At 35.7% G+C, this 22,476-nt stretch overlaps 2 protein-coding genes and 1 pseudogene across 6 annotated transcripts in view; 1 reads left to right on the top strand and 2 right to left on the bottom strand.

Moving 5' to 3' along the window:
* Nucleotides 1-22,476, top strand: part of LOC126772470 (endoribonuclease Dicer) — a 65,267-nt gene that overhangs the window by 34,283 nt on the left and 8,508 nt on the right. The window lies entirely within an intron of this gene.
* LOC126772514 (juvenile hormone epoxide hydrolase-like) lies at nt 6,984-9,473 on the bottom strand (annotated as a pseudogene).
* On the bottom strand, nt 15,519-22,188 carry LOC126772499 (juvenile hormone epoxide hydrolase-like). The gene is made up of 7 exons (XM_050492892.1): nt 22,072-22,188; nt 19,197-19,379; nt 18,358-18,747; nt 18,077-18,234; nt 17,089-17,279; nt 16,304-16,532; nt 15,519-16,015 (listed from the first exon to the last, which is right to left on the bottom strand). The coding sequence occupies exons 2-7, from the start codon at nt 19,377-19,379 to the stop codon at nt 15,796-15,798; spliced, it is 1,371 nt and encodes a 456-aa protein (XP_050348849.1). The 5' UTR covers nt 22,072-22,188; the 3' UTR covers nt 15,519-15,795.

Here is a 22,476-nt window from a genome sequence, read left to right as displayed (position 1 = left end):
CAGCGATACTGTTCGATACGCTTTGCATATTTTTTGTGCAAATCCTCTCTGAACGCTATTTAAGCTCGACGTGATCTTCTCCTCAGCTGGTGCCCATACACTCGCAGCATTATTGGCTCTATTACTGCAAGGTACATTGTACCGATTATCTCGGCACTTAGTCCCCATGTTATTTTGGCTGTCCTTGCTAGCATTTTGTATAAGTTTGTTATTTTTCTGCAGATATTCGAGATGTGCGTATTGAAGGTTAGTTTTGAGTCTATCGTAACACCCAATAGTTTTATAGTGTCCACCTACCTTGCCCATTTCGGTTCCTCCCATGTGCGTGCGTGGTGTGTCGAATTTCAGTTTTTTTGTTATTATCGTGGCCGAGGTCTTGTGTGGCGCGAACTTTAGCTTATTTTCGACACCCCACGCATACACACGGTCCAACACCTCGTTGGCCTTGGTTTCGAGTTCTTAGCCCGTGTCCCCTGAGAACACTAGAACATCATCATCAGCGAAGGCTTGTATATGAGCGTCTTTATTGTCAACGTTTACCAAGAGTGGATTTAGCAACAGGTAGTAGGTCCACTGATCGACCCTTGGATACATCCCTTCGTTGTCGAGATTTGGGCCTCTTCTCCGGCGTACCGCACCCTAACCGTCCTTCACAGGTAGCTGCTTATAATTCCACGGAGGTTTGCTGGACAGCTGTAGTCGGTTAGTATGGCTGGCCACCATGCGCTATCGAAAGCACCCTCTATATCTAATGACACCATTAAGCAAATTTGTTTCCTTTTAACAATGCCTCTAATATGCTGTACCAGATCATAGAGGGCGTCTTCCGTACTTATGTGGCATGAAACCATACTGCCTGGGGCTACATTTGGGCAACAGATGCCATCTAATTCTCTTGACTATCATCTTCTCCAGTATCTTGCCCACTACGGGTAGTAGGCCAATCGGTCTGTACGATTTGGGCGAGGAGTAATCTTCCTTGCCGGTTTTCTTAGGACTACTACCGTAGCTAGCTTCCATGATGCTGTGAAGTATGATAGGCTGAAGCATCTGTTGAATAGTTCCAAAAAGAGCTCTCTTTCCGACTCGATCGCCTCCATGCATATGTCCGCGGTAAAGCCGCCCATTCCTGGGGCTTTTTTGGGGTTGATTGATTTTGCCGCAAACCGGTATCAGTAAACAGTAGATCTGTAGCTCCCCCAGTTCTTGGAACAGTTGCCGCTCTCTCTTATCTTTTTATGGTCTTCGTTGTCTCTCTCTTTCGTCCTCCTGAAAGAAGCTCCGAGCAATGAGTTCGACGGAGTCCCTAGGGCTTAATACGGTGCCGTCAACCATCATTGATTGGTCTTCCTTTTTTGCTTCGGACTTACGTATCACCCTATAGACCCCATCCCAGATTCTCTCTCTCTCTTAACCACTTTTTGGTCGCGCACCTTCCTCAGTCTGTCCACCCTGATGCCTGATGTTCTTGCATCGTTCGCCTCTCGTAGCTTTCTCACCACATCGTCTGACGTATCAACTACATCCTCCGATGAGATGACTAGCGAGTGGACAGACTGGGTTCGGGTCGCCACTGGTGGAGTCGCGGCTTTTGATGCGGACGAGGCGTGATTTTTTTCTAGTTCTTTTATTTCCTTCTTTGATTCCTCAGCTATCTTTGACTGATTCTCGATATGCTGCAAGATGTGTTGTTGTCTTTTTACACATTCCTCCTTACTTTCACCGTCCTGTTCATTTTTTTGCCCGAGATTCCATGCTCTCTAACGCTTTTTGCGTAAGTTCTTTCACTTCGCTGATCCTTAAAACTATTTCGTACATTTCACCCAAATTTGCGATTACCGTTTCCTTTATCTGTGTTTTGATATTTCCTGATTATTGTGTGTTTTCACCTCCTGAAAAAGTTCGTTTGCCCTCGCCGGTAACTTGGAGACTTTATTCTCGATGAAATCTCTAGTCAATTTCCGAGTATGGGTTTTTTAATTTTCCTTAGGGGCGGTTGCGTGATGGTCTTTTTCTTTTCGACCTGCGCATCTTTAGTTTCGATGTTAGAGACAATTTTAATTTCTGCAACATTTTTAGCACTTTGCGACATTCTTATTATCTTTGAGGACATGTTTTCTTTTTGATTGCGGCCTTTGTTGTTGCTTTGTTTTAATTTAATTATTTACAATGATTTTAACTTATTTATATTAATTGTTAAGTACCTTAGGTCGTTTCTAATAATGAAACTGATAAAATTGATATAAAATAAAATGGTAAGATAATAATTTAAAACAAAAATAAAGCCAAATTTAATTTAGTTATTCGATTTATCCTTTAGTAATATGGTTCGGAATATGGTTTGTATTTGTATGAAAGCAAGCCAAATTTTTTTTCGGGTTTTCACTGTTAATAAAACAGTACAAAAAATTATAGCTAGTGTTTTATAATAATGAAATCTATTTCACAAACTTATTAGAAAATTTGAATTAAATAGGAACGCAGTTAAATGCCTTATATAATATATACATAACAAGGATATTAAATGAGCCAACTAAATCGTATGTCGTTTTCGTTCCTCTTGAATGCCTGTAACGACCTATTGGAATGAGCTATTGGGCTTAGGCCGCAGATGTCGATGACCTGTGTTTTACCTCGGGTCAATTAAATCATAGGGTTTTCTGTTAAAAATAAATCTCAACAGTTGCCCGAAGTGTGAAGTTAACGCTAACGAGCCGAGATTTTGAGAGTGATCGTATAATGAGTGTGCACCTGTGTTTGCGCACACACACGAGCACTATAATATCTCTAGCGTGGTTAGTTGTTCTTACTTGAGAGTGGCCGCCGTGACCGAAATTATTGAGGAGGGCATCATCTCCGTGCTGAGACTTACTCTCCTGGTTAGATATGTTTTAAAATCCATAAAATTTGTTATGCTAACTATTGCTTATAATCTATACGTATACTCCGTATGAAAAAAATAAATATAAAATTTTAAGTTCACGTTATTTGTCATTTTTCTCATGGAATTTAATGAATTCGACAACAGACTCGAATACATCGTCCGCTAATTCCTTAGGCGTGTGCATCCCAGCGAAGTCTCCACCGAAGTCTAATGTAGTCGAGTGTACTAAGTTTGGAAACTTATCGCTGAGTATGCAATCCGGTTGGTATATGATTTCGTGTAGGAATTTTATAGCAGCAAAGTACATTGAAAATGTTTTTTTTTTAATTGTCATAGGTTTTTTTTTTAGGCGTTACTCATAGGACCGTCACTAGGCAGTAGGCTAACACTTATGCCTTAACAAAGGTGGACTAACTAAATTTATGTTTTTTTATAGAATTTTAGTAAATTACTTGCATTCTTTTGGAATAAAAAAATAATTTTACGCCTCGGCGAATATAACAATTAATTGACAAATGTTATTGAGGTCTACTCTTGTCTAGCAATTGCCTTCTTTACTGGCCTCGATAATAAAGTACTATTTATTACATAATGTTTTTTAGTGAGCGTGATATTAATAAAAACTGCAGTATTATTTTTGATAAATGTTTAGGAATGAACCCGTTGATTTTGTACTTTTTGTGTTGCTCGACAAACTAAATGATTCTCGTAAAACTAATTGATTTTTAGTAGCCCAACCCGCTGTGTCCATCTGTCCGTGTCCGTGTTTACATATACGGGTTTATTTATATATGTCGCTTAGCCTCTGTTTAGATAACTGATTACTTTATTTCTGTCGTCATTCATTTGAAATTCGAAAGAAGAAGACAAAATTGTTTAACTAATAATCATTAATACAACTAGCCCGAGTATATCATCTGGAAAGACCGTACACATATGTGTCGCTACTTGCGAACCCCAATCGCCGGCTTGAATATAGAATTTATCGAAACCTAGCCTTTTCATAAGGTTCTTCATTAATATACCGATTTGTAGAGGATTAAGCCCTGGTTTATTTGTGCCCTGTAAAAACATTCTTGAATTAATTATTATCGTTAAGAGTCGAGAAGGCCTCATCATATACATTGTTATATCTTAGAATATTATGGACTAGAATCATCCTAGATTAGATATTGTTTTATTAATTACCTCAGAAAATCCGTAGCCAGATAGATCGACGGCAATTACTTCAAAAACAAAGTCCTATCCATTTCTAGGCGTTGTGAGCATGGGAATAACTTGATCGAACTCCTTAGACGAACTCGGCCACCCATGCATGAGCAGCATGGGGAGGACCTGCTTGCCTTTCGTTTCAGGTTTCACTCTTATGTAATGTATGTCGAGACCTTGTACCCTCGTTTTGAAATGAGGATATCTATTCAAGAGATCAGCCCTCTCTGAAATTATACTCGTCCTGCCAATAATTCAATATTTTTTCCAAATATATCGTATTAATTCCATTTTCAGATTTCATGCCCTCTAAAGGTGGAGTGTAAGGGCGTCTATTTCTTAATCTCATTCTTAAATCTTCGAGCATCTGTAATGAGTTTGTACATGTTAAATTTGCATATTACATGTTTAATATGTTATAAGTAAATAAAATATGGCATATCGTTTCGTATATACGATGTCTTTAAATAAACTATGTTTACATACGGAGGACGTGGAAAAAAACCACAGGTTTTTAAATAAACTACTTAGGACTAACTTGGAAACTACAATATACTGAAAAAAAGAAGTAATTGTCTTTGTTTATTTGTAAAAATATTACATGGCGCTAATTTTGTTTTAACATTATGCTCACAATGCTAAATAATATACATGAAAAAGCAATGCTTACATGTTGTATTTAATTGCTGGCAGGCAAGATGTTTTTTGTACGATTTTTAAGTTTTAACTTGATGTTAAAATTAAATTGAAATTATTTAAATCGAAATGTCAATGCACTGTATTTATTTAAAATAGATATTGTAAGTAGTAGTAGTAGTAGGTATGTTACCTAGCCTTTTCATAAGGTTCTTCATAAGGTTGGGGCTTTTTTGGGGTTGATTGATTTTGCCGCAAACCGGAGCTCCTCTTCAGTAAACAGTAGATCTGTAGCTCCCCTAGTTCCTGGAACAGTTGCCACTCTCTCTTATCTTTTTATGGTCTTCGTTGTCTCTCTCTTTCGTCCTCCTGAAAGAAGCTCCGAGCAATGAGTTCGACAGAGTCCCTAGGGCTTAATACGGTGTCGTCAACCGTCATTGGTTGGTCTTCCGTTTTTGCTTCGGATTTACGTATCACCCTATAGACCCCATCCCAGAAGCTCTCTCTCTCTTGCTTGAGCAGTACCTCTTCCAGCTCTCATTTTGGGCTAGCTCCGTTCTTGCTCGTATTCCTTTTTTACACAGCAACCCAGAACCACTTTTTGGTCGCGCACCTTCCTCAGTCTGTCCACCCTGATGCCGGATGTTCTTGCATCGATCGCCTCTCGTAGCTTTCTCACCACATCGTCTGACGTATCAACTACATCCTCCGATGAGATGACTAGCGAGTGGACAGACTGGGTTCGGGTCGCCACTGGTGGAGTCGCGGCTTTTGATGCGTACGAGGCGTGATTTTTTTCTAGTTCTTTTATTTCCTTCTTTGTTTCCTCAGCTATCTTTGACTGATTCTCGATATGCTGCAAGATGTGTTGTTGTCTTTTTACACATTCCTCCTTACTTTCACCGTCCTGTTCATTTTTTTGCCCGAGATTCCATGCTCTCTAACGCTTTTTGCGTAAGTTCTTTCACTTCGCTGATCCTTAAAACTATTTCGTACATTTCACCCAAATTTGCGATTACCGTTTCCTTTATCTGTGTTTTGATATTTCCTGATTATTGTGTGTTTTCGCCTCCTGAAAAAGTTCGTTTGCCTTCGCCGGTAACTTGGAGACTTTATTCTCGATGAAATCTCTAGTCAAATTTCCGAGTATGGGTTTTTTAATTTTCCTCAGGGGTGGTTGCGTGATGGTCTTTTTCTCTTCGACCTGCGCATCTTTAGTTTCGATGTTAGAGACAATTTTAATTCCTGCAACATTTTTAGCACTTTGCGACATTCTTATTATCTTTGAGGACATGTTTTCTTTTTGATTGCGGCCTTTGTTGTTGCTTTGTTTTAATTTAATTATTTACAATGATTTTAACTTATTTATATTAATTGTTAAGTAACTTAGGTCGTTTCTAATAATGAAACTGATAAAATTGATATAAAATAAAATGGTAAGATAATAATTTTAAAACAAAAATAAAGCCAAATTTAATTTAGTTATTCGATTTATCCTTTAGTAATATGGTTCGGAATATGGTTTGTATTTGTATGAAAGCAAGCCAAATTTTTTTTCGGGTTTTCACTGTTAATAAAACAGTACAAAAAATTATAGCTAGTGTTTTATAATAGTGAAATTTATTTCACAAACTTATTAGAAAATTTGAATTAAATAGGAACGCAGTTAAATGCCTTATATAATATATACATAACAAGGATAGTAAATGAGCCATCTAAATCGTATGTCGTTTTCGTTCCTCTTGAATGCCTGTAACGACCTATTGGAATGAGCTATTGGGCTTAGGCCGCAGATGTCGATGACCTGTGTTTTACCTCGGGTCAATTAAATCATAGGGTTTTCTGTTAAAAATAAATCTCAACAGTTGCCCGAAGTGTGAAGTTAACGCTAACGAGCCGAGATTTTGAGAGTGATCGTATAATGAGTGTGCACCTGTGTTTGCGCACACACACGAGCACTATAATATCTCTAGCGTGGTTAGTTGTTCTTACTTGAGAGTGGCCGCCGTGACCGAAATTATTGAGGAGGGCATCATCTCCGTGCTGAGACTTAATCTCCTGGTTAGATATGTTTTAAAATCCATAAAATTTGTTATGCTAACTATTGCTTATAATCTATACGTATACTCCGTATGAAAAAAATAAATATAAAATTTTAAGTTCACGTTATTTGTCATTTTTCTCATGGAATTTAATGAATTCGACAACAGACTCGAATACATCGTCCGCTAATTCCTTAGGCGTGTGCATCCCAGCGAAGTCTCTACCGAAGTCTAATGTAGTCGAGTGTACTAAGTTTGGAAACTTATCGCTGAGTATGCAATCCGCTTGGTATATGATTTCGTGTAGGAATTTTATAGCAGCCGTTGGTACTTTTGTAGGGATCCTGTGAAAATTTTAATGTCAGTTAATGTCAGATTAAAGAATTGTGCAACATAAAAATTGATTTCAATAAAAAATACTCTGAAATATATATATATATATAAATATATAAATATAACCTACCCATTGTATCAGGTTTTGTTGCCTGTAAATGATAATAGCCGCTTTCTCTCATCAGGTAAGGTAAAGTATCACTTAGGGGATACATTCGATGTCTCTATTTATCTTCAACAACCAAACTAGGAAACAGTGATCCAAGGAAGTATTTCAAATTGCTTATCAGTCTTATTGATACTGGCATGTTTGTGTGAAATCTGTGTGATAGAATGAAACGTAAAATGTAAGAAACATTCATAAATATGCTCGGAAATATTCTAAAAAAGAATACGGCCAGTATCACATTTACTTATACAACCAGAGCCTAAAAAATAAAAAACGCGCCAGTAAAGTACTATGAAACTACTTTTGTAGTTTAGCTTAAATTTGGCACCAAAAACCCCCTAGGAAAGTACATTGAAAATGTTTTTTTTTTTAATTGTCATAGGTTTTTTTTTAGGCGTTACTCATAGGACCGTCACTAGGCAGTAGGCTAACACTTATGCCTTAACAAAGGTGGACTAACAAAATTTATGTTTTTTTATAGAATTTTAGTAAATTACTTGCATTCTTTTGGAATAAAAAAATAATTTTACGCCTCGGCGAATATAACAATTAATTGACAAATGTTATTGAGGTCTACTCTTGTCTAGCAATTGCCTTCTTTACTGGCCTCGATAATAAAGTACTATTTATTACATAATGTTTTTTTAGTGAGCGTGATATTAATAAAAACTGCAGTATTATTTTTGATAAATGTTTAGGAATGAACCCGTTGATTTTGTACTTTTTGTGTTGCTCGACAAACTAAATGATTCTCGTAAAACTAATTGATTTTTAGTAGCCCAACCCGCTGTGTCCATCTGTCCGTGTCCGTGTTTACATATACGGGTTTATTTATATATGTCGCTTAGCCTCTGTTTAGATAACTGATTACTTTATTTCTGTCGTCATTCATTTGAAATTCGAAAGATGAAGACAAAATTGTTTAACTAATAATCATTAATACAACTAACCCGAGTATATCATCTGGAAAGACCGTACACATATGTGTCGCTACTTGCGAACCCCAATCGCCGGCTTGAATATAGAATTTATCGAAACCTAGCCTTTTCATAAGGTTCTTCATTAATATACCGATTTGTAGAGGATTAAGCCCTGGTTTATTTGTGCCCTGTAAAAACATTCTTGAATTAATTATTATCGTTAAGAGTCGAGAAGGCCTCATCATATACATTGTTATATCTTAGAATATTATGGACTAGAATCATCCTAGATTAGATATTGTTTTATTAATTACCTCAGAAAATCCGTAACCAGATAGATCGACGGCAATTACTTCAAAAACAAAGTCATATCCATTTCTAGGCGTTGTGAGCATGGGAATAACTTGATCGAACTCCTTAGACGAACTCGGCCACCCATGCATGAGCAGCATGGGGAGGACCTGCTTGCCTTTCGTTTCAGGTTTCACTCTTATGTAATGTATGTCGAGACCTTGTACCCTCGTTTTGAAATGAGGATATCTATTCAAGAGATCAGCCCTCTCTGAAATTATACTCGTCCTGCCAATAATTCAATATTTTTTCCAAATATATCGTATTAATTCCATTTTCAGATTTCATGCCCTCTAAAGGTGGAGTGTAAGGGCGTCTATTTCTTAATCTCATTCTTAAATCTTCGAGCATCTGTAATGAGTTTGTACATGTTAAATTTGCATATTACATGTTTAATATGTTATAAGTAAATAAAATATGGCATATCGTTTCGTATATACGATGTCTTTAAATAAACTATGTTTACATACGGAGGACGTGGAAAAAAACCACAGGTTTTTAAATAAACTACTTAGGACTAACTTGGAAACTACAATATACTGAAAAAAAGAAGTAATTGTCTTTGTTTATTTGTAAAAATATTACATGGCGCTAATTTTGTTTTAACATTATGCTCACAATGCTAAATAATATACATGAAAAAGCAATGCTTACATGTTGTATTTAATTGCTGGCAGGCAAGATGTTTTTTGTACGATTTTTAAGTTTTAACTTGATGTTAAAATTAAATTGAAATTATTTAAATCGAAATGTCAATGCACTGTATTTATTTAAAATAGATATTGTAAGTAGTAGTAGTAGTAGGTATGTTACCTAGCCTTTTCATAAGGTTCTTCATAAGGTTGGGGCTTTTTTGGGGTTGATTGATTTTGCCGCAAACCGGAGCTCCTCTTCAGTAAACAGTAGATCTGTAGCTCCCCTAGTTCCTGGAACAGTTGCCACTCTCTCTTATCTTTTTATGGTCTTCGTTGTCTCTCTCTTTCGTCCTCCTGAAAGAAGCTCCGAGCAATGAGTTCGACAGAGTCCCTAGGGCTTAATACGGTGCCGTCAACCGTCATTGGTTGGTCTTCCGTTTTTGCTTCGGATTTACGTATCACCCTATAGACCCCATCCCAGAAGCTCTCTCTCTCTTGCTTGAGCAGTACCTCTTCCAGCTCTCATTTTGGGCTAGCTCCGTTCTTGCTCGTATTCCTTTTTTACACAGCAACCCAGAACCACTTTTTGGTCGCGCACCTTCCTCAGTCTGTCCACCCTGATGCCGGATGTTCTTGCATCGATCGCCTCTCGTAGCTTTCTCACCACATCGTCTGACGTATCAACTACATCCTCCGATGAGATGACTAGCGAGTGGACAGACTGGGTTCGGGTCGCCACTGGTGGAGTCGCGGCTTTTGATGCGTACGAGGCGTGATTTTTTTCTAGTTCTTTTATTTCCTTCTTTGTTTCCTCAGCTATCTTTGACTGATTCTCGATATGCTGCAAGATGTGTTGTTGTCTTTTTACACATTCCTCCTTACTTTCACCGTCCTGTTCATTTTTTTGCCCGAGATTCCATGCTCTCTAACGCTTTTTGCGTAAGTTCTTTCACTTCGCTGATCCTTAAAACTATTTCGTACATTTCACCCAAATTTGCGATTACCGTTTCCTTTATCTGTGTTTTGATATTTCCTGATTATTGTGTGTTTTCGCCTCCTGAAAAAGTTCGTTTGCCTTCGCCGGTAACTTGGAGACTTTATTCTCGATGAAATCTCTAGTCAAATTTCCGAGTATGGGTTTTTTAATTTTCCTCAGGGGTGGTTGCGTGATGGTCTTTTTCTCTTCGACCTGCGCATCTTTAGTTTCGATGTTAGAGACAATTTTAATTCCTGCAACATTTTTAGCACTTTGCGACATTCTTATTATCTTTGAGGACATGTTTTCTTTTTGATTGCGGCCTTTGTTGTTGCTTTGTTTTAATTTAATTATTTACAATGATTTTAACTTATTTATATTAATTGTTAAGTAACTTAGGTCGTTTCTAATAATGAAACTGATAAAATTGATATAAAATAAAATGGTAAGATAATAATTTTAAAACAAAAATAAAGCCAAATTTAATTTAGTTATTCGATTTATCCTTTAGTAATATGGTTCGGAATATGGTTTGTATTTGTATGAAAGCAAGCCAAATTTTTTTTCGGGTTTTCACTGTTAATAAAACAGTACAAAAAATTATAGCTAGTGTTTTATAATAGTGAAATTTATTTCACAAACTTATTAGAAAATTTGAATTAAATAGGAACGCAGTTAAATGCCTTATATAATATATACATAACAAGGATAGTAAATGAGCCATCTAAATCGTATGTCGTTTTCGTTCCTCTTGAATGCCTGTAACGACCTATTGGAATGAGCTATTGGGCTTAGGCCGCAGATGTCGATGACCTGTGTTTTACCTCGGGTCAATTAAATCATAGGGTTTTCTGTTAAAAATAAATCTCAACAGTTGCCCGAAGTGTGAAGTTAACGCTAACGAGCCGAGATTTTGAGAGTGATCGTATAATGAGTGTGCACCTGTGTTTGCGCACACACACGAGCACTATAATATCTCTAGCGTGGTTAGTTGTTCTTACTTGAGAGTGGCCGCCGTGACCGAAATTATTGAGGAGGGCATCATCTCCGTGCTGAGACTTAATCTCCTGGTTAGATATGTTTTAAAATCCATAAAATTTGTTATGCTAACTATTGCTTATAATCTATACGTATACTCCGTATGAAAAAAATAAATATAAAATTTTAAGTTCACGTTATTTGTCATTTTTCTCATGGAATTTAATGAATTCGACAACAGACTCGAATACATCGTCCGCTAATTCCTTAGGCGTGTGCATCCCAGCGAAGTCTCTACCGAAGTCTAATGTAGTCGAGTGTACTAAGTTTGGAAACTTATCGCTGAGTATGCAATCCGCTTGGTATATGATTTCGTGTAGGAATTTTATAGCAGCCGTTGGTACTTTTGTAGGGATCCTGTGAAAATTTTAATGTCAGTTAATGTCAGATTAAAGAATTGTGCAACATAAAAATTGATTTCAATAAAAAATACTCTGAAATATATATATATATATATAAATATACAAATATAACCTACCCATTGTATCAGGTTTTGTTGCCTGTAAATGATAATAGCCGCTTTCTCTCATCAGGTAAGGTAAAGTATCACTTAGGGGATACATTCGATGTCTATATTTATCTTCAACAACCAAACTAGGAAACAGTGATCCAAGGAAGTATTTCAAATTGCTTATCAGTCTTATTGATACTGGCATGTTTGTGTGAAATCTGTGTGATAGAATGAAACGTAAAATGTAAGAAACATTCATAAATATGCTCGGAAATATTCTAAAAAAGAATACGGCCAGTATCACATTTACTTATACAACCAGAGCCTAAAAAATAAAAAACGCGCCAGTAAAGTACTATGAAACTACTTTTGTAGTTTAGCTTAAATTTGGCACCAAAAACCCCCTAGGAAAGTACATTGAAAATGTTTTTTTTTTTAATTGTCATAGGTTTTTTTTTAGGCGTTACTCATAGGACCGTCACTAGGCAGTAGGCTAACACTTATGCCTTAACAAAGGTGGACTAACAAAATTTATGTTTTTTTATAGAATTTTAGTAAATTACTTGCATTCTTTTGGAATAAAAAAATAATTTTACGCCTCGGCGAATATAACAATTAATTGACAAATGTTATTGAGGTCTACTCTTGTCTAGCAATTGCCTTCTTTACTGGCCTCGATAATAAAGTACTATTTATTACATAATGTTTTTTTAGTGAGCGTGATATTAATAAAAACTGCAGTATTATTTTTGATAAATGTTTAGGAATGAACCCGTTGATTTTGTACTTTTTGTGTTGCTCGACAAACTAAATGATTCTCGTAAAACTAATTGATTTTTAGTAGCCCAACCCGCTGTGTCCATCTGTCCGTGTCCGTGTTTACATATACGGGTTTATTTATATATGTCGCTTAGCCTCTGTTTAGATAACTGATTACTTTATTTCTGTCGTCATTCATTTGAAATTCGAAAGAAGAAGACAAAATTGTTTAACTAATAATCATTAATACAACTAACCCGAGTATATCATCTGGAAAGACCGTACACATATGTGTCGCTACTTGCGAACCCCAATCGCCGGCTTGAATATAGAATTTATCGAAACCTAGCCTTTTCATAAGGTTCTTCATTAATATACCGATTTGTAGAGGATTAAGCCCTGGTTTATTTGTGCCCTGTAAAAACGTTCTTGAATTAATTATTATCGTTAAGAGTCGAGAAGGCCTCATCATATACATTGTTATATCTTAGAATATTATGGACTAGAATCATCCTAGATTAGATATTGTTATATTAATTACCTCAGAAAATCCGTAACCAGATAGATCGACGGCAATTACTTCAAAAACAAAGTCATATCCATTTCTAGGCGTTGTGAGCATGGGAATAACTTGATCGAACTCCTTAGACGAACTCGGCCACCCATGCATGAGCAGCATGGGGAGGACCTGCTTGCCTTTCGTTTCAGGTTTCACTCTTATGTAATGTATGTCGAGACCTTGTACCCTCGTTTTGAAATGAGGATATCTATTCAAGAGATCAGCCCTCTCTGAAATTATACTCGTCCTGCCAATAATTCAATATTTTTTCCAAATATATCGTATTAATTCCATTTTAAGATTTCATGCCCTCTAAAGGTGGAGTGTAAGGGCGTCTATTTCTTAATCTCATTCTTAAATCTTCGAGCATCTGTAATGAGTTTGTACATGTTAAATTTGCATATTACATGTTTAATATGTTATAAGTAAAAAAAAATATGGCATATCGTTTTGCACTATCTTCTTTCATCACTGAGTTTTGTCTAACAACTATCAACAGGTCTTTACATAAGTATACCAACGCTCCTTTTATCTCTGAGCAAAATCTAGATGTTATACCTGTTTCCTTAACCATCTCAATTGTGATTATTCCGATCCTATCTGTTGGTTTCCGGGCATGGGATGGTGCTCTTACTACAAAACCTGAACATAAACGTAATCTCTCAGTACTGGTTGCATCCTCTTCTCCTATCGATGTCATTTGAGATATTATAGGGAAGATAGCTATATTTCTCTTATCTTTGTTAGTTTCTGTTATCTTGTGCCCATAAGCTCCACCTAATCTCGAATATAGATTTGTCAACTTAGATGTCATTAAAGCAGCCTTGGATTGTAATATAAATTGTGTTATGTTTGAGACCGCTTCTTCTACTACTACAGCTATTGGGTGTCCATCATTAGGTGGTGTTTTGATTAGGTCTCCCATAGGAATGTGTGTGATATACATATCATGTTTTTCTTCTAGTCCACAGAGCACCTCTTCATACCACTCAGGGTACACACATTTTCTTACCCCTATATTTTCTGGTTGTTTCATTCCTTTTACATATTCTGAATGAGATTTCTTTTTCTCCCCTATACCCAATGCTGATTCAACTTCACAGTGGCTTGGACAGTTGATTGGATTCATGAAGCTAAAATTGGCTTTGTTTGAACTATCCCATGCTTTTATTATAGTAGTAAGTATATCCGTTTTTAAATTACTCTTCTCATGCATATTTTCCTTCCTTAGCTCTATCAAACTTTCAAGCTGATCTTTTATGCAGCTGACTATTCTATCAATGCATTGTGAATCTTCTCTCTCCTCAACATGTATGTTCTGGACAAAATGTTCTGGGAATATTTTGCCCTTGTAATACATTTTCTCACATCTTTCTTCATTTTTTTCAAGGTTGTCTAATTCTTTTAACAAAGTCCTGGCTGTTATAGTTCTGGGTGCTGGCTCTTTTACATACATCTCAGTTAATCCCCATGTTTCAAATTGGTCGGCCAATATATCTTCCATCCATCTGTCCAAGCACAAATTTATCCAAGGACTTGGAAAAATATCTTGAATACCATGTTCATCCATTTTGAAGAATTCAGAATTAATTCCTAGTGATTCAAATATTCAAACCTTCTCCTCAAAAAAAAAAAAAAAAGGGAGAGGAGGCCTTAGCCCAGCAGTGGGACATTTACAGGCTGTTACTGTACTGTACTGTACTGTACTGATTCAAATATTATACATGTTTAATATGTTATAAGTAAATAAAATATGGCATATCGTTTCGTATACACGATGTCTTTAAATAAACTATGTTTACATACGGAGGACGTGGAAAAAAACCACAGGTTTTTAAATAAACCACTTAGGACTAACTTGGAAACTACAATATACTGAAAAAAAGAAGTAATTGTCTTTGTTCTCACAATGCCAAATAATATACATGAAAAAGCAATGCTTACATGTTGTATTTAATTGCTGGCAGGCAAGATGTTTTTTGTACGATTTTTAAGTTTTAACTTGATGTTAAGATTAAATTGAAATTATTTCAATCGAAATGTGCATTGAGCACTGTATTTATTTAAAAAAAGATATTGTAAGTACATACCGTTTTGTTAAATACAATTTTAAACGGTCGTATTGTTTCGTCTTCTTGTTTCGGTTTGTTGCCGTCTCCCCACCATCGATCGAAGTCAAGATTGGGCATGTCGGGAACACTTTGGAGGTAGTAATAGGTAACAACACCCAAGCCTACAATTGCTACCGCGAATATTGTGAATGATTTGAACATCTGGAATATTAAGTCCATTTCTTATTTGTAATTACTTATAAAATATAAAGTGGAAACATTATGGGTTTATGTATAACTTACATTGTTAAATTCAATGCCATACTATACTGTGTGTTTTCCAAATAAAAATAATTATATTTAAATTTACATATCGTATAATTTACATGTAATTATTCAATTTAATTTTAAAAACAAAATATCGAATTATAAAATTATAGTTACTTTGTGGATCACAAATAAAACTCGTTATAGTATGACTACTCGTTCTGGCGCAGGCCACCTCTCGATTGTCCGGGATTCGTATACTCCCCGCCACTCGCCCCGCCAGATGCTGAGCGGATATTTATTAATTATAATATACTACAGTAGGTTTATGTCCATTTACAAATACACCGACTAGGTAATATTATTATGATATCAGTGGCTATTTTTTGGTCCAGTGGCTAGCTTATAAGGATAGTGCCTTAACTAACTAACTCTACCCAATGCTTATAATCAATACGTATAATCTGTACGAATACTCCGTATGAAAAAAATAAATATAAAATTTTAAGTTCACGTTATTTGTCATTTTTCTCATGGAATTTAATGAATTCGACAACAGACTCGAATACATCGTCCGCTAATTCCTTAGGCGTGTGCATCCCAGCGAAGTGTCCACCGAAGTCTAATGTAGTCGAGTGTACTAAGTTGGGAAACTTATCCCTGAGTATGCAATCCGGTTGGTATATGATTTCGTGTAGGAATTTTATAGCAGCCGTTGGTACTTTTGTAGGGATCCTGTAAAAATTTGAATGTCAGTTAATGTCAGATTAAAGAATTGTGTAACATAAAAAATTGCAAAAACTCGATTTCAATAAAAAATACTCTGAAATAAAAAAGGAATCGTAAACTATTATATGTGCCTTATACCGGAAATGAACTAAAATGGGCCTTATACCGGATGTTGCAACTTCACAGTCAAATTCATATTTTTAATAATGGCAATATTATGTATTAGTGAACCAAAAGATCTGGGCTTTTTCGTATTTGCCAGAAAAAAGTATATATGTATGTATAAGAACGTACTCATGAACGATAAATATTTCAGACGTTATAAACGCTTCCGCATATAATCTCATAGAGGTCGTGATCCGCTCGTTCGCCCATAATATTGTGGCCGTGTCTATCAAGTCGTCTAAGGCTAGGCTCTCTAAGCCCCCGTGTAGTGTATTCAATTGGTTCTTGTTACTGACAACAGCGATCTTCTCAAATATATAAGCAGCCATCCCGGCTGGTGTGTCTGTTATTGCGGCTCCTATAAAACAAATGTTTATATATAGGCACAATTTTAATGTAGGGCAATGTACAAACAGTATGTATATCCGTATGTGTGGGTACCTGCCACTTATCAGGTATTTACTGCCAACTAGTGTACTGAGTACTGTTGCATTTCAATTTGATTGGTGGGTGAGCCAGTATCAATACTGGGAGAAAACATTGCGGATCTTAGGGTTGGCGGTGCGTTGACAGTATTTATTGGTTTTATGTTTTTAAAGCAGTAGCCTTGAGTTCGGAATTTAGCAGTGATTGCGCTCCTGGGTCTCAGGAAGCGCGTAAAAGGCTTGGTTATTTCTAACTGCCGTCCCATCGGATTATGAGAGTAAAGGATAATGGAGTGCACCTGTGTTTGCGGGCAGTTGGCTAGTCTTCTTTTTGGCGACAGAAAACTTGTGTAATGTCTTTTCTTCGTGCACTGTGGTCTTTTTATACTATCACATCGGTTACTTCTTTTTGAGATAAACACATGCCATGTTTAAGTGGCACAGTATGGTTTTGTCGAAGATTTATATATATATATATATATAACCTACCTATTGTATCAGGTTTTGTTGCCTGTAAATGATAATAGCCGCTTTCTCTCATCAGGTAAGGTAGAGTATCACTTAGGGGATACATTCGATGTCTATATTTATCTTCAACAACCAAACTAGGAAACAGTGATCCAAGGAAGTATTTCAAATTGCTTATCAGTCTTATTGATACTGGCATGTTTGTGTGAAATCTGTGTGATAGAATGAAACGTAAAATGTAAGAAACATTCATAAATATGCTCGGAAATATTCTAAAAAAGAATATGACCAGTATCACATTTAAATATATAACCAAAGCCTAAAAAATAAAAAAACGCGCAAGTAAAGTACTATGAAACTACTTTTGTAGTTTAGCTTAAATTTGGCACCAAAAACCCTCAAGGAAAGTACATTGAAAATGTTTTTTTTTTAATTGTCATAGGTTTGCTTTTTGGCGTTACTCATAAGACCGTCACTAGGCAGTAGGCTAGCACTTATGCCTTAACAAAGGTGGACTAACAAAATTTATGTTTTTTTATAGAATTTTATTAAATTACTTGCATTCTTTTGGAATAAAAAGTAATTTTACGCCTCGGCGAATATAACAATTAATTGACAAATGTTATTGAGGTCTACTCTTATCTAGCAATTGCCTTCTTTAATGGCCTCGATAATAAAGTACTATTTATTACATAATGTTTTTTTAGTGAGCGTGATATTAATAAAAACTGCAGTATTATTTTTGATAAATGTTTAGGAATGAACCCGTTGATTTTGTACTTTTTGTGTTGCTCGACAAACTAAATGATTCTCGTAAAACTAATTGATTTTTAGTAGCCCAACCCGCTGTGTCCATGTGTCCGTGTCCGTGTTCACATATACGGGTTTATTTATATATGTCGCTTAGCCTCTGTTTAGATAACTGATTACTTTATTTCTGTCGTCATTCATTTGAAATTCGAAAGAAGAAGACAAAATTGTTTAACTAATAATCATTAATACAACTAACCCGAGTATATCATCTGGAAAGACCGTACACATATGTGTCGCTACTTGCGAACCCCAATCGCCGGCTTGAATATAAAATTTATCGAAACCTAGCCTTTTCATAAGGTTCTTCATTAATATACCGATTTGTAGAGGATTAAGCCCTGGTTTATTTGTGCCCTGTAAAAACATTCTTGAATTAATTATTATCGTTAAGAGTCGAGAAGGCCTCATATACATTGTTATATCTTGGAATATTACGGACTATAATCATCCTAGATTAGATATTGTTTCATTAATTACCTCAGAAAATCCGTAACCAGGTAGATCGACGGCAATTACTTCAAAAACAAAGTCATATCCTTTTCTAGGCGTTGTGAGCATGGGAATAACTTGATCGAACTCCTTAGACGAACTCGGCCACCCATGCATGAGCAGCATGGGGAGGACCTGCTTGCCTTTCGTTTCAGGTTTCACTCTTATGTAATGTATGTCGAGACCTTGTACCCTCGTTTTGAAATGAGGATATCTATTCAGGAGATCAGCCCTCTCTTTGAAATTATACTCGTCCTGCCAATAATTCAATATTTTTTCCAAATATATCGTATTAATTCCATTTTCAGATTTCATGCCCTCTAAAGGTGGAGTGTAAGGGCGTCTATTTCTTAATCTCATTCTTAAATCTTCGAGCATCTGTAATGAGTTTGTACATGTTAAATTTGCATATTACATGTTTAATATGTTATAAGTAAATAAAATATGGCATATCGTTTCGTATACACGATGTCTTTAAATAAACTATGTTTACATACGGAGGACGTGGAAAAAAACCACAGGTTTTTAAATAAACTACTTAGGACTAACTTGGAAACTAAAATATACTGAAAAAAAGAAGTAATTGTCTTTGTTTATTCGTAAAAATATTACATGGCGCTAATTTTGTTTTAACATTATGCTCACAATGCTAAATAATATACATGAAAAAGCAATGCTTACGTGTTGTATTTAATTGCTGGCAGGCAAGATGTTTTTTGTACGATTTTTAAGTTTTAACTTGATGTTAAGATTATATTGAAATTATTTCAATCGAAATGTGCATTGAGCACTGTATTTATTTAAAAAAAGATATTGTAAGTACATACCGTTTCGTTAAATACAATTTTAAACGGTCGTATTGTTTCGTCTTCTTGTTTCGGTTTGTTGCCGTCTCCCCACCATCGATCGAAGTCAAGATTGGGCATGTCGGGAACACTTTGGAGGTAGTAATTGGTAACAACACCCATGCCTACAATTGCTACCGCTAATATTGTGAATGATTTAAACATCTGGAATATTAAGACCAATTCTTATTTCTTCAAAATTTGTACTTAATGGTTGTACAGGAAGCTCGCGTCTACGCATCGGATTCGGTGGGTTTGGGGCGGAAACGGGAGTGCAACCCTTACAAGATCTCACATACTGTTCCGCGTCATTGTCTATCTTAGGCCACCAAACTTTAGTGCGTAATCTAGTTTTCATCGCAACAATTCCAGGGTGGCCCTCGTGAGCAGCCGCTAATACTAAATTGCGCATACTTAATGGAATAACTTATTTATTTCCCCGTAAAACTAAATTATCTTGGCAGCAAAGTTCATGGGCAAAGTATTTGTAATTATTTACTTTTGGGTCCCAATTATCACTAATAATTCCATTTCTAACTAATTTAAGTTCCGCATCTATTTCACTGGCCTATTTTAGCTCATTCAGTTGGATCGCTGTAGGGCGGAAATTTGCAACTATTAAATTAACATAATTGTCACTATTGAAAGGCTGCGGCATGGCTGTAGAACGACATAAGCGCGACAATGAATCAGCAATATTATTTTTTCCTGGGCAACAACAACAACAATTTTTTAATTGTAAGATTGTAACCGCAATACCTACCGTTCAATTCGTGTACATGGCTTAGAATTTGGTCCAAAATATTCCTTTAATGGCTTGTGATCATTTACTAATTCAAAACTGTCCATCCCAAAAAGTTATAAATTAAAATGTTAAACTGCCCAAACTAAAGCCAGAGCTTCTTTGTTAGATATTAATTTACGACCTTATTTATTATAATCGTTATTTAGCGAGTGATACGTAAAATAATTCTGCCTTCTTTCGAATGTCAAGTCACTAATGACAGAAAGAGCGAAATCAATGTTTAACTAAGCTGCCAAGCAACGTTTATAAATAAGTTCTTTAATGTTAGTAAAATTTACATACTCATACACCATCACGTGATTGTTATTGATTAATAAAATTGTCGAGTTACGTTAGCTACAGTCGAAAAAAAAAAACGAAAACTAATTTATTATAAAACAATACTTTTACAAATTACTCGATGTAAGTTATAAGAATGATGGAAAAATTATATAAAGTTATAATATTTCTAAATTGCAAAACTGCATTTCCGTCCCCGTGACGACAATGTCTATTTATTATTCGAATATACCAACGATTCTCTTGGAGCATGTGGAACAATCGCTAACGTTTTTTGTTTGTTGACGTGTGCAATATAACATAAAATAGTATATATATTGTAATATGACCTATAATACACTGAGAAATTTAATAATAAAAGTGAAGTCATAGCCCGAAAAGGCCCACTAATGGGCAAAGGCCTCCCTTTGAAAAAGTATGGAGCTTTTTTTATTGAATTCAAAGCGCACTGGTGTGCGCTTTGAATTCAATAAAGAAAGTGTCTTTAAAAGATTTTTGTTTATTTTATTAGTGTTAAATATGAAAAAAAATATATCAATTAAATAAAAAAATATAAAAAAAATTATAATTTTGGTTTGGAGCTCAAATAATCAACCACGCTATTTCACTGAGTTAGTAGACAATGCTACTCTGGTTTGTTTCTTCACTCTATTTTACCTTCAATGCACTACAGAGATTAATTACTGTTATCACATATTAAGCTCAAACCACGTCTGTTATCTACTTTTTATAATCTTAAGTTAATGTAATCGTACGTCCGAAACCGAAACCGAAACAGCCTGTGAATGTCCCACTGCTGGGCTAAAGGCCTCCTCTCCTCATTTTGAGGAGAAGGTTTGGAGCTTATTCCACCACGCTGCTCCAATGCGGGTTGGTGGAATACACATGTGGCAGAATTTCAGTGAAATTAGACACATGCAGGTTTCCTCACGATGTTTTCCTTCACCGTAAAGCACGAGATGAATTATAATCACAAATTAAGCACATGAAAATTCAGTGGTGCTTGCCCGGGTTTGAACCCACGATCATCGGTTAAGATTCACGCGTTCTTACCGCTGGGCCATCTCGACTTTTATCGTACGTACAAAAGTGAAATCCGAAGTATTTAAGTTTTAGAAAAGAAACGTGTTACGTGATACCTCAATGGTAATGAAATGTGCATCCAATTGTGGAAGGAACACGAATATCGTCTCCGGGGAGAAGTTTCACAAACATACGCTAATAGTGACACAGATTAGCGAATTAATAAAAATATTCGCTCAGTGTTTAAAAATCGAACGTAATAATAATTGAAAATTTTAGGGATAACATTAATTATGTATATGGGTGTTTCGAACATTTTTCTTTTTTTTTTTAATTGATAATATTCTTAACTCGCAACACTGATAACGCTCGTTAGCTACCAAACAAAATAAAATCAATAGCAAATAGATGCAAAATGGTACATAAATCGGTTGTGATGTGTCAGAAATTAAAATGCGACATTGAACATAACAATTATAAGTTACAATATTAACACATGAGGCAGACTTATTCAGACATCCGATTTCCTCACGAACACAAATAAGCACATGAAAATTTAGTAGTACTTGCCCAGTTTGAACCCGCAATATTCGGTTAAGATACAATAACCACTGTGGCCCAGTGGCTCGGCTCTCGGCTCTTTCATATGTAGTAAATAGAAAAAAACATCGATCGTCGATAAAAAACTTTCACACTCTCACTCTTTGGTGTTTATCTTGTCTCAATAATATATATAAAATATAACTGTACCTTTAATGATTGAAGCAAAACCAATAGAACTTTTTAAAACAATAAGGTCGTATGTACGATATATTTTTCGTTTCACTAAGTTTATAAGATATCTCGACAATAGTCCGCACGTCTGTCGTCTCCGCTGCTCGTAATATCGAATGGAAGAACGACTAAAGACACGCGAGTACTTTCGTTTACGAATACAGTCGACTTTTCACACTGGAGTATAACTTATGTTCATATTACGTTTACATAGTTGAACGAATTTATCTTAGGATTATTATCGAGTATTTTTATCAATCAGCATAAAAGTTTGCTGAGAGGATTTGTGGTTTGCGGGTTACAAGTGGGAATATAATTTTTTGTCAGAGCGTCACGTAAGCATTCGCTTGCGCTCCCGTGACGCCCCTTGTTAGACGGAAA

Source organism: Nymphalis io, chromosome 12, assembly GCF_905147045.1.
Source record: "Nymphalis io chromosome 12, ilAglIoxx1.1, whole genome shotgun sequence".
NCBI classification, from domain to species: domain Eukaryota; kingdom Metazoa; phylum Arthropoda; class Insecta; order Lepidoptera; family Nymphalidae; genus Nymphalis; species Nymphalis io.
The sequence above is the reverse complement of the archived record's forward strand: the minus strand, read 5'-3'. Positions and strand labels throughout refer to the sequence as shown.